The sequence below is a fragment of the Pomacea canaliculata genome, linkage group LG4, assembly GCF_003073045.1.
Source record: "Pomacea canaliculata isolate SZHN2017 linkage group LG4, ASM307304v1, whole genome shotgun sequence".
Classification (NCBI taxonomy): Eukaryota; Metazoa; Mollusca; class Gastropoda; order Architaenioglossa; family Ampullariidae; genus Pomacea; species Pomacea canaliculata.
The window spans coordinates 4,969,400-4,982,179 of NC_037593.1; the positions used below are offsets into that span (position 1 = coordinate 4,969,400).

The 12,780-nt window shown below is 45.5% G+C and overlaps 1 protein-coding gene across 1 annotated transcript in view; it reads left to right on the forward strand.

The window, feature by feature from the left end:
• The first annotated feature begins 3,623 nt into the window (after positions 1–3,623).
• LOC112562865 overlaps positions 3,624–12,780 on the forward strand; it is a 45,461-nt gene continuing 36,304 nt past the window's right edge. The window contains exon 1 of the mRNA XM_025236436.1: positions 3,624–5,554. Coding sequence (XP_025092221.1) covers positions 3,763–5,554 — 1,792 coding nt within the window. The 5' untranslated portion in view covers positions 3,624–3,762. The remainder of the gene's footprint in view (positions 5,555–12,780) is intronic.

Genomic DNA, 12,780 nt, shown 5'->3' on the forward strand with positions numbered 1-12,780 from the left:
TTATGAGATTTTCCAGCAGCCTTTTACTACGAGTAAGTTTAGGTCGCGACTTGTCGGCATGAGTGCAAGTCTTAACAAAGGAGTGTCGTGACTCTGGGCAGGGGAAGTTTCCTTGATCCACTTGCTCACTGACGTGTAATAAAAGTAAGTAGAGAAGTGACACGACCAGCATTCGGCTTATCACTTTGCCGCGCAAAAACGTGTATGTAAATTTCGAAATGTTATTCAGAAAACAATAATGCCTGCTTTGTTCGATTGATCATCCAATCTTGAGAGGTCATATGCCCACGTTACACATGGCGGGCACTTAATAGCTGGCACGACATCTAAAGGGTTAACTGAGCAATAACCATTCACTTAATAGTATTCGTTGCAGCGGAGGGTCGAGACTAGATAAAACATTCTTTATCTAGTATGCATTTTAGCCTCCCGTTGTTTACTGGTGTTAAGAAGGACAAAAATACAAAAGTGATAAGCGAAAGTGAATGACGAATATCTTGCAACGTGAAGTGGCTGTCAGTGGTTGTTTTGCTGTTAGGACTCACTGGGCTGGCTGTGCTCTATGATGTGTGTGACTGATTGGACATTAACCCTGACATTCGTTGCGACACAGTTGGGCATGCCATTGTTTACGTTGTCAGTACAGGGGGCAGGCGCATAATGAGTCGTAGGCGTTCGCGGCAACAGAAGAGATGGATGAGTGACAGAGATCCGCTGTTGACGGCACATGTTTTTGCGGACTGAACATGTTGACGCGTGCTCCGCGACTTTAATAATGCTCTTCTACTGCTGTGACTGAGCGAGCTTTTTCAGTGCCACAAACCTATTTTATCTGGATATCGGAGGGGTGGGAAACTTGTGTCTAAGACCAACATCGAAAAAAGTAGGTTACATAAAGTACGTTCATAATATTTATAACTGGTTTGTTTGAAAGTATTTTTAAAGCGGCATTATGTTTAAAAAATACTTGCTTCCTAATTTATTTCCTGCATTTGTTTTATAACCGACAGTAATGAATGAGTATGTGCTGTTTCAGGAAGCACTTCAATGTTTCCTAGAAGCTTCGCGGAGCTGGGTAGAGCGGCCACATAGACAGTCTCCACCAGTGATGACTCGTGGCTGCTGCGCGTGACAAGGTGGCAATGGCTGTCGCCGCGGAAGCGTTTCATGCGAACACTAAGAAGCCAAAGGAGACAAGCGACGAGAAGGGGTGGTGCCGAGAAACGTCAAGGGCGAGGCAGCCTGTTCTGCCAAAGACGGACACAGCATCATGCACAGTAACATGGTGACAGAAGACGCTGCGCCTAGTAGCTACCCGCCGCCTGGCTTGGGGCCTCTCGCCAGGCCAACGCAACCCTTTAAGATTCCCGCCCCGCACAGCCCTTCTGAGAACAGGTTGTACCTCTGGAGTCCGGAGGAGGGGCAGGATGCGGGTGGAGAGGGACAAAAGGGGGCTCAGAAAGGCAGCGTTGTCAGTCTGGTCACGGAACAGGTGGAGCTGACGACAGATTTAACCGCAGTTGCCACTGATGCCTCTGTCGGTGTCGTGTCCTTGTCGCCCATGCCCAGGCTGGAGCGAGAGGACCCCGACGAGTTGAAAGCAGGAATCGACGGCAACGACGAAGACGATGACGATGACGGAAGTCTGTCTCTTCCGGAACTGGTGCCCGAAAACATTACCCTGCTGCGAGTTGTGGAGGACCGCGGGGAAACCTTGCGCTCCCGTAAGGAGACCTTCGTGGAAGAAGAACGGTGCGAGAGGACATCCTATAACCAAAGTTTTAGTCAAGGAGAATCCGATGAGGCGGCTTCTGGGCCTTGTCTGACGTACGCCTCTGAGTTTGCTGAGAATGGTGAGGCCGTGCCAGAAACCTGCGTGTCTCCAGAACTGACAGAAGTGTTGAGGAGAAAGCCAGTCGTTCTTCTAAGAAGGCTTTCTCCCCGCCGCGTGCTCGGGACGCCATCAATAGCCCGCAGGGTCAAGGCTACCTCTGACCTGAGCCTCGTGATTCCGTCAGAGTCTCACATGTCCCTGGACGTCAACGGGCGAAACGGAATGAAGGAGAATCAGAAGACTGGCGATGCGACGATAAGAAGGCGAGAAAAAATCTCGCCGTTGAGTGAGATGTTGGCATCGTCTGGCGGCGGTGGTGCTTTTACTCGGTACGACGGTGACCGGGACAATCCCCATACTGCTGAATTTCTGCCAAAGGAAGTATTGTATTCTTACACCAATTCCGGTGTGGGTACGAAGTGTGGTGCCGACAAAACATACCGGTCCGGGGACCACGATCCGGCTTTCTTGCTTAATGTGCCTCGTCAAAGTTTTCCTAACGGACAGAGTAAAGACTTTATGTTTTTGACCAATAAATGTGGCGACGAGCTTCCAGGCTTCGCCCCTTCATCCCAGCCAAAACGGCAGTGTGTCATAGAGACGGGATCCATAGAGAAGCTTCGAAAACATCTCAAAAACATCATGACACCCGGTAATGCGGTCGTATCGTCTACTGCTTTGTCAGCGAGTGCTAATTTGTCACATAGTGCCTTACAACCAAACCCAGCTGCTAACGACCCAAAAGTGTCCTTAACCACTAGACCTTCTCATGTAAACGGTCACGTCTCTAATCCAAGCAATAAAGTTCGGCCCGGGGACTCTCATTCTGGGGAACCATGTGAAGATGGCTGGGAGAGTCGTCCTCAAGCAATATTTGATTACAATCAAGAGAATCATGTGACTACTGTGGAGAAAGAGGGTGGTCAGACTAATGTAACGCCATCTTTCGCGGATTCTTCCGAGGATAGTAAATCTCCTATTCCATGTGCTGCAACTGCTTCTTCTCACAGTTCTTTAAAAACCGTCCGCACTGGCAGTGTACCTCAGGATAAAAGTGCTAAGTTTGACGTAGTCAACCCTCCAGAACAATTACACGCTGGGGAAACATTACACTCGTTCCAGCCCTACCCTGCTGCCAATGTCAACCTGCGTGAACACCCCAGCTTTCCTGCTGCAGAGCCCCTGCCTCATCCTTTAGCCACGACGTTTCCTGAAAATCCAGCTGCTGATTCACGACTTGTTGCAGTCACTGCAGACACCAACGAAAGCCATTTACATTGCATAAACCGTGAGACAGTTACTGATGCGAATTCTTCTCAAGATTCTAGAGGCTGTGTATCAGATGTTAGCGATGTAGTATTGTCTCATAGCTCGGCAAGAGTGAAAACTCTAACTCCACAAGAAGCACCTATGTTTTCTGTCTCCACGGTAACGCGCAATATTGCAGGCGAGCCGAGTATACTGCTGAAAATAGCAAAAGATACCACAAAGTCGAGCAAATCGTCTTGTGTGTATAAAGTAACGCAGGAAGTTAAGACTTCCGCACCTTCCGCAGCTTCCTCCCAGGCCCTTCATCTTCATATGTCACATTCTGTCGCGCAGGAGGAGGTAGTTGTGATGGAGTCAAAGAATGGCCTTGTCTTGGAAAAGATTGAAGACAGCAACGAGAAAGAATCTTGTCTACTGGCGACTGAAGCCCCATCGTGGCCCTCCCATGGCCACAATCCAACAGGTAGCGGTGAGGCAAAGACAATTCACGAACCCTGGCCACTTCCCGGTGCCACCACACCCTACCAGGACACGAGCATGGCGGCACGATTGATAAGCGATCTTCAGAACCCGTCCTTGTGCGCACAGCTGGACATCACCATCCCTGGGCAAGAGATGGCCACCATGACGGTGGGAGGCAGCAGAAGCGAGACGAACGGATGCGATGGCGGCTGCGTCATTACTGCATCGAGAAGACGTCACCCAGCTTTGTGCTGCCACACCGTGAGGAGAAGGTGGAGGTGGAGAGTGACCTTCAGGTCATGCAGAACCACTACTACAGCAACGGGGGCCGCCAAGGTCAGGACGATGTTTCAATCTCGGGATGCTGCCAGGACTCCCACACATCCGCCCGACCCCCGCCTGCCATTCGCCTCCACCAGGTTATCCAAGAGTGGCCCGACGACAGGGCGGCCATTCAGCACAGCTACCCCAGGCCAAGCGATTCGTTGTCGCACCAGAGTCACCTGCCCGTCGCTGGCATTATTTTCGTCAGCCCTGTTACCACGCAACGGCAAACGGTGGTCCCCAAGCCACCGCCCTCACGGCGCCATGGCTACTTCCGAAGCGTGTCGGACGGCAGCGAGAACGACTTCCGGCATGCCGAGTTTAAGGATATCGACCTGGAGTCCATTGATCTGTTCGAGAACGGCATCCCGTCAATCCGCTATGAGCCGGATCTCGACGATGCTGCCACTGGCGAGGAAACCGCCCACGACACCGATGAGATCTTCGAGGTGGCTGCCGAGCCGGACTGTCCCATCATGCCTGCGGAAACGGTCATCGATTGTGAGGACCCTTCGGACGAAGGCAAGATTGGGGAGGACCTTGTTCTGATAGCGCAGCCCCTGGGAGAACATGTAGTTTCCGAAGTGGGCAATGATACAGACGTCGTCTTAGAATCCGTCCTTCAAGAGGATTCACAGGAGCTCGGCGAAGCCGGTGGAGTAGTGCAGGTTGTGGAATGCGAAGTTCTGGTAGACCAGACGGAAGACCTGTCTGGGCCTGAAGATACCAACGAATCTGAAGGCTACGACAGCGACGCTACTCTTCCGTACCCTCGCAACGAAGACAGAGTTCGAGATGTCGTTGACGACGGTCGGAGAATGAAGCAGAAAGAGGTGCCTGCAAAAACTGAAACCCCAACTCGATTGGCAGGTAGAGGATCGGCGGGTAGAGGGGTGGGTAGAGGGGCTGGTAGAGGGGCGGGTAGAGGGGCAGGTAGAGGGGCAGGTAGAGGGGCGGGTAGAGGCTTGTTGCACGAGCGGGCGCCGCCGTCGTCTCGTGATCGCAAAAACTATCCGAAGAGGTCGCGACAGACTTTACCTATCTCCTTCGCAGACCTGCCTACGGTAGACAGACGCCACAAGAACGAGGAGAAGATTAAGAAGTCTCGAAGGGGCGGGACCAACAGACACCCGCTTTTCAAAAAGCGAAGTAAAGAGGTAGTGGAGCGCAAGAGGAGAAAGCATGAAGAAGTCGCGACCGGCGGCACTATGAAACCTCCACCATCCCATCCCCGCGCCAAACACAGGCCGGAGGAAACAGATGCAACCACAATCAGCGCCGTGGAACACGATAGAAAGATGCACATCGAAAAAAACGCCACGACCATGATGACGAAGTCGTCCAGGGCGCCGAAACCCTATAAAGAACGCAAGACCTCGAAAAAAGACAGCTCCACCCAACATCGCAGGTCCCTGGCAGTCGAGGAGAATGTGAAGCTGCCGATGGAGGTGGGCAGCGAGCAGTTCTACCTAGGAAGCGAAGTGCACCAGCCGTTGAGGGATCAAGTCTGGCGAGCCCCAAAGGAACGGCGAAGAGGTGGGAGGGGTCGGGGGTCACGCGGCAGACGGCATCATCGGGGCAGAGGAAGAGGATCTGTTGGTGTCATCGTCCACTCTGCGCCAGTGGTTACAGCCGAAGCGAGCAGCATACCGTCGGAAGATTCAGGTGAGTGAGTTGCAGTTTGCAACTCGAAAGGTAAGAATCCAGTTCTCCTAAATTAAGATGATTGGAACCGAAGCTTGAGTAAGGATAAAAACAATGAACAGATTTCGTATATTTTGACTTGTTTTCCATTAACTTCAGCCATCAATTTAGTTATTTATTCGTTCATCTCTGTTCGTAGTCTTTTCTTCCGTTTTCGAGTTTAGATACATTTCATTGTGGTTATCCAGCTACTGTAGTGCATAAACAAATGAACACTATTCTCCAACAGACAAGACTGGAGGTGACTGAGTTTGTTACATCGGGTCGTCTCTCTTCTTTACTTCCTGTCGACGTTTTCAAGCATCTTGCTTTTCCACAAAATAACTCTTTAAAGTTCTCGATCTTTAAAGTTCTGACCATACAAATGTAAAAAATAATAGATGAAGGAAAGAGAGATATAATAGATAACGCTATCTGTAAAGATGAAACGGATGTAAATCAGTGCTTCACGGGAAAGAGAAGGCTTCTCAGTTTAGGTGTGGGTTAGCCATAAAAAGAGCCTCCAGCTTATTGGGGTAACTTCAGTACGTGATGGAGACGTAATCTGCTTTCCCGTGTTTATCTCAAAAGACCTATTTGTATGGCTACATGATTATACTTTTCTTTGACCTTAATAATCGGGCCTCTTGTCAGGAGCCTGTGTTCAAGGAGGCTACGGCCCTGGCACAGCCCAAGGTACTCGCTGGCTCGCACGGAGAAACCCTCGACATACGAGCGGCGGGAGGTCACTAGTGTTTGTCGTTTTTCAAGAAAATTAATTGTATTTCGTGGTCTTTGTCAGGGGATCGAGGACTTCAACTGCTTAAGTACTGGCGACCCGCTGACCCCGACTTTTACAGGAACTTTCTCTTTCACACACGCTTTACAACGCGTCCACAAATACCCGGAACTATTCACGAATGTATACTTCTAACTCTTAAATTTTGAACGAGTGCGGACTTTACAAGGAAACTCAGACATGCACATTTTCAGTGCGTAAAAAAAAGTAACACTTCCAAAAATGGAATCGTTTGTGGAAAAGTTAATTAAATTCGCCTTCTGATCACGCTTTGTAGCTCATTCGGAGCTAGTGTAGGGGAGGTAAGAGCAGTACATAGCCTGTTATGCAACTATTGAAAGTTACTGTCCTTGCACCGCTATCGATCTCATTCTGTAGTAACAAAGCCGCAACATTGGGATACGAGATAAAGAAGGTCTAGTCTTTAGTGAGGTGTGCTAGTGGATTCTGTTAGTAACTGTTCAAATTATTGTAGCGAATGTGAAGTCGACTTCTTTAATGGCAGTAGATAGCTGCTGCCGACCTTTACAGTGTGCCGTTAGCACAGAAAAATACTGGTTCACACTCTTGAGATCCACTTATCAGTACTTGATCCCTCTACCTGCAAGGACATTTATGGTGAAGCTTTTGTTTTTCATTTCCCAAAAACTGAGATCATAAGGAAAGTTTTTTTAACGTATTGTTTACGTTTCCATTAATATTAGTATTGACAGATTTACGATATGAAGCATTACAAGGCATTCCCAGCCCCAAAATTCCCAAGAAACAAAGTTGCTGTAAGAAATTTTGTGAAATTAGAAATAAAAAAAAAGTTTGTCATGAATAGTCAAGCGACACGAGTTAAAAGTTTTACCTGTCTAACCTGATCTCGACTGTTCTAGGTCTTTCCGACGAGTAGAAGCGTTTGATTTCCACAGTTCGAGGCGGTCAGGTGGCGCAGGTTACCGCCTGTCACCGATTCAGTGAGGGTTGCTGTTCTTTCTCTGCATGTGCCATCTGTTTACAGGGCTTGCTGCCTTCCCGTGATATAGCCGTAGTTGCTGGCTCGGCTTAAGACACCAACCTCCTTCCTCCTCCATAGTGCGAGATTGATCGCAAGCTTCACAGAAGAAAAAGAGATGCGGGTTTAATCGGTTAAGAAAAAGATGGCTTAGAAAGTCGATCTTTGTTTGGTTGGCTGATACGGTTGCACCACCAGCTAATGCGCAGGGATCTTTTTTCAGACGTAACTCTATCAGGAATAAAAGGGGTCACTGACCCAGATGTTTCATCGAGAGACAATGCCCGTTGATGAATGTCTAAAGGTTTTAAAGTATATGGCTTTCATGACTTCTGATGTGACAGGAAGCCGCAGAGATGCAAAGCAAGCAAATGCAAAAATGCGAAGCATGCGTGAGCAAAACTAGATCCTCTGCAGAACATTCCTCTGATATAAGTAACGACGCAGGAAGGCAACAAATATTTAATTCTTTTGTGTCACTACTAACTACCATATATGTCAAAGTTCATGCAGCGCGATCCGACATACACATTATTGTCCCGGTTCCTTGTCATGAAAAGCTTGGGTTTTTTGATGAATTATTGTCGGTACCGTTTCCTCTGCTGCCATCACGTTTTCAGAAAACCATTGCCAAAAAGTCCTGATGAGCATCAATCCTCAGATATGGTGAGTGAATCTTAACCACAAGGCTGTAGGCAAAAAGAATTTCTTCGTTTCCAAAACCCTCAGCCGGCGTCCGTTTCTGCTTCTCTATATCGGTGAGAGATTGTTTTCAACACGAGTGTGTTCTCAGTTTGACACAGCTCTTTGATATTTCATAATATGTGTTTCTATAGTTGCCTGAAGATTCTCGATACTAAAGTCTGTCCAACAGAGTCAAGCTGGGAAGCTTAGGTGTTACGAAAAGGCCTAAATGCCAATTCCAATATTCAAAACTTTTTAATTCCAGTCCTAACCTGTTTGCAATGGATTTGCAGAGGCCTGCTAGTGGCTAGACGAATGGGACAGCTGTGCGTCCAAGACAGTTTTCTATTTTTGTACCCTGAGCAATATTGACCTTAATAACCTTTTGCCTCTTGTCCTGGCCACAGTTTAATCTGGTTGTTGCTGCCAGGAACGAGAATGTATTCTCGATATTTTTCAAGGATGGCTGTTTTTTCCGTCCCACATAGAGTGCTGACGGAGAAATCCGTGCAGCCAGGGGCAATAGCAATAAGAGGAAGGTGAGGACAAGGCCGCTTAATGACAACAAGAGATTCTCACCGCCGGTGGGGATGAACGAGAGCATGTGATTCTGCACGCGACTGTTGACCTGTGACGGGTAGTTTTGGGTCTTTTTTGTCGTACAGGAGCCATACACTACCCTTTCAGAAAAGAAAGAATAATTTTTTCCCAGGTGGCAAAAGAATGAAAAGAATTGTTGATGATAGTAACGTGTGTTACAGAAAGGAATGAATCTGAAAGAAAGAAAAGAATTATCACCTGACAAGGAGGGCTGTGCGTACGCCACTATGTGCTAATTACAGCCACGCGCGCACACACACACCCACACAAATGCACGCAACTTAACAAACACACGCACACACCGATACCTCTGTAGTTTTGCTGACAAAAGCGTTCGCAGCAGTACATATTCTCTACAAAGATAATTTCAATTTTCGTTTTTTTTCAGCACCGCACAGTAACAAAAGGCTGTTTACGTATGGGTATCCATGGCTGCTGCTAACATTGGACAAATTGGCGAATGGGTTTTTTGTTCTCGTATGTCTCGCCGCGTCTCTCGTGTTCGCCCGTGTGTTTTGTAGCTATGGTAGCTACTCTTGTAACTCGTCGATAATTGCGCGCGTTTCCGCTCTTCATTATTTTGTTCTACAGTTTTTTCTTCAGGTGAAGAGCCGGAACATCGGCGTGGGTTAAGAACCCTTCACGGGGAAAAAAGAGAAAGACTCCACCTTTATCCTTCATTGATCGTCCTTAGATCTGCTTGTTTTACTGCCAGTTTTGTCCTCGCTGCTAAACTCGCTATAGAACCGAGGCTCACTCCACCCACCCATCCCTTTCCCCTCGGCCCCCGCTTGACGGAGCCCCCCTCCCCACTGTGTGATGTGCGACCGTCTTGCACGCGCGCTGCTGCTTCAAAGACCACATCCAGAACTCTTCGACTTGTTTCGTACTGACACATACAAGAAAACCCATTATGGTAGGCGTTGCCTCCGTGAACGAAAATAGCTGCACGTGATGGTACGTGGCACTTGGTCCTCCGTTTAGCGACTTGGTGGAGGTGGCGGTCCAGTGGGTAGAGCACGACGTAGCCACGTAGCGGAAGCTGTGCTGGGGAGAAGGCGCGCAGGTAAACGCTACTTCGTGCGGCCGCTGGCACGTTTGATGTCTTCGTTGTCACTGTTGCTGTCGGTGGTGATTTATGAATGTCACAGTATCTGGATATCACTAATCAAATGTCACGATTCGTGAGTTGAGTTATGGTTAATATGTAGTAGCCGTCGAGATAGCATTAATTAATTAAGGCCAGACACCGGTCGAAAAATTGTCAAAAATTTTACATTTTGGCCATTTTCAGATTACTTCATACTGTCAAAGTTCATATTTTGTTTCTATTCACTCGCCAAGTGGTTTTTCATAGAATAATCTAGAAATATGTCTATTTTGTCAATGAAAACATCTACTTCTATCCTATTTACTTTTCCCGAGCGCAGAATTAGCGAGAATAGAGAATGTTTGAGACATAGCAACACACCTCGCCACGTGGGCAACTGTGTCACATCGTATATCGGTCGAAAGGTCATGACATGAATTTTCAAACAAAGGCTGAGTCAAAACCCTTAGAAGGCCCAAGCTATGATACAAGCTCTTTTCTAGACGACACAAAGGGTCGGAAACTTCCTTATATGGACGCATGCGTAACATACTTTGCATATAGCCAATCAGAATTCACTAATGCCGACCTAGACGGGGTCATAGGGCACACGAACACGCTTCGGCTGTGCTCGGGTATCCCACAAGGCAACTGTCATGGCCTCCGGATGTATAAACAATGGCGACGCAATTCAAAGCTTGTTCTGGGATATTTTCTTTTCTAAGACATTAACGTTAATATTACATGTTCATTGTGCCTGTCAGACGCTCATTTCTTCTCACAATACCACGTGCAAAAAAATAAAAACCACGTGGACATTCTTAGACCGTCGTAGCAGCTAAAAAAAGTAACTTAGTGAACCGAATTCGGCTGTCGAAAACACCATCAGTCATGTGGTAAGCGAGCTGAAAATAAAGCGAAGTTTTCATTTCTGCTGCAAATCTCGGTAGTAATCAGGACTAGATGCGAACATTTACACATTTGAGTCAACTTGCAATGCTAGTTATTTATGTACTTTGTCAGGAATGTAGGGAAACAGAGCTTACATCATTTGCACAGAAAACAAAGGTTGGGTGGGGGTTGGATGGTCTTACTCCAACCAAATGTTACAAACAGAATGTGTGAAGACAATTATGTATAGCATTCCTAACAAACAATGAAAACTGCTATCTAGTCAAGTTTGAAGCCATTCAGTGTCTAGAGAACACATCATTGTCAGCCCCCTAAAAGGCCAGACAGCTGGTGCTTTTCCCAGAAATCTTTGACAGAAAATAAGATACCCCCTAGCCACAAAAATCAACCATCTTTAATCCATGTGACTACAGAGGTAATTCATAAAATAATCCTAGCATACAGAGGAACAGAACATGAGCAGCTGCTTAAATTCTGGTGCAGTCAGTGATGTATCTCTAGATTTCATGAATAGATTATTCTTATTCCTATTTGCCCCCAGTGGAGCATAGGGCTGCAAGAATTGGTTATACTCCCCTATAAGCTTTTGAAATAATTTCTTTAATTGATGTTCATCCCATCACCCTGCAACTGAAGGCTAAGAAAGATGAGAGTGTTTCCTACTAATGCTGCTACTTCAGTAGATGCTCGCAAAAATTGGAAGCAATATGCGACATCATCACTAAATGTTAGAGAGCAAAAGACCAAAGATGGCAAAAACCATGAAGCTAGTGGACACTGAACTTTTATATAACTAACTAAACCTATAACTGTGTTGCTCAATGTTTGCAAACACCATTGTTTTTATTACTGTGTACTTCTCTGAAGCCTGGTCAGCAGTTGGGTACACAACACAACCATGTTGACTTTTCTAAAAGTGAATAAAATAATTAATTTTATTAGTAATGTTAAAGTTATATGTAGTAACACATTGAAAGATGGTTATATTTTTCATTCAGCAGGTAAATTACATGAAAGGCTTAGAGAAAACAAAGTTACTAAGCTTGATATTTCTGCTCGCGCTTTTTCCATTCATTGTTTTTGTTACAGTTAGTTTACTTAAAATCCCTATAACTTTATATTGACATGTGATACAGGCCTAAAATTTGAATGAAGTTTTCTACATACATATGTAAACATTTCAGTGAGAGCTTTTTAAAAAATATTTAGTGGTTTAGTAGTTACTAAGCTTTCACTTTGTTTTCCTTCGCCTTTTCAGTTTCTTGTTTTAGTAAGCTTGTTTAGTTCAAATGCTTATAACTTTATATTGGCATGTGATACAGGCCTAAAATTAGGTTGAAGTTTTCTTTATTCATATTTAAACAATTCTATGAGAGCTTTTAAAAAAATATTGAGTAGTTTAGAAGTTACTAAGCTTTCAGTTTTTCTTTCCTCGTTTTCTCAGCTTCTTGTTTTGGTTAGAGACTGTTTACTTCAAAAGCTTACTCCTTCTTTTTGACAAGAGATATAGATCTGCAATTTGGTTGAGCTTTTCTTCATACAAATTTAAACATTTGTAGGAGAGCTTTTTACAAAATATTTAGTATTTTGGTAGTTATACCGTTTTAAATCAAAATTTCTTAAAATTTAACACAGTGTTTTACAAAAAAATTCATAAAAAAAAAAACTAAGCCGATTTTGCAAAATCCCCCTCCTACGTTTGTAGATCTTACTTTTAGGTAACTATTTCAAACAGAATTTTGAGTCTACTCACAAAATTGGCAAAGTTATAAGCTTTTTAAAATGTTTGTTTGGGCGCCATTTTGGATTGTTTCCATGGCAACCGATCGCGCGACGAGTGCAGTAAAACAATTTTTTTAAACTTCATTCAAAGGCTAAACAGCTGGTAAAAAAAATCCGCGCTATCCCGTGAAACAAAAAACTTTTTTTTTCGACCGGTGTCTGGCCTTAACTTAATGTCATATCTTTCAACATAATTCTTGTTCGATGTATAATCAGAAATTTTTCTCAAAGATGACATCTTTCTTCAAGTTGCACATCATCATCATCATCATCATCATCATCATCATCATCATTTATTTTTCTCCATTTTGTTTAATCATCCTGGTGTACTGGTTTATTTA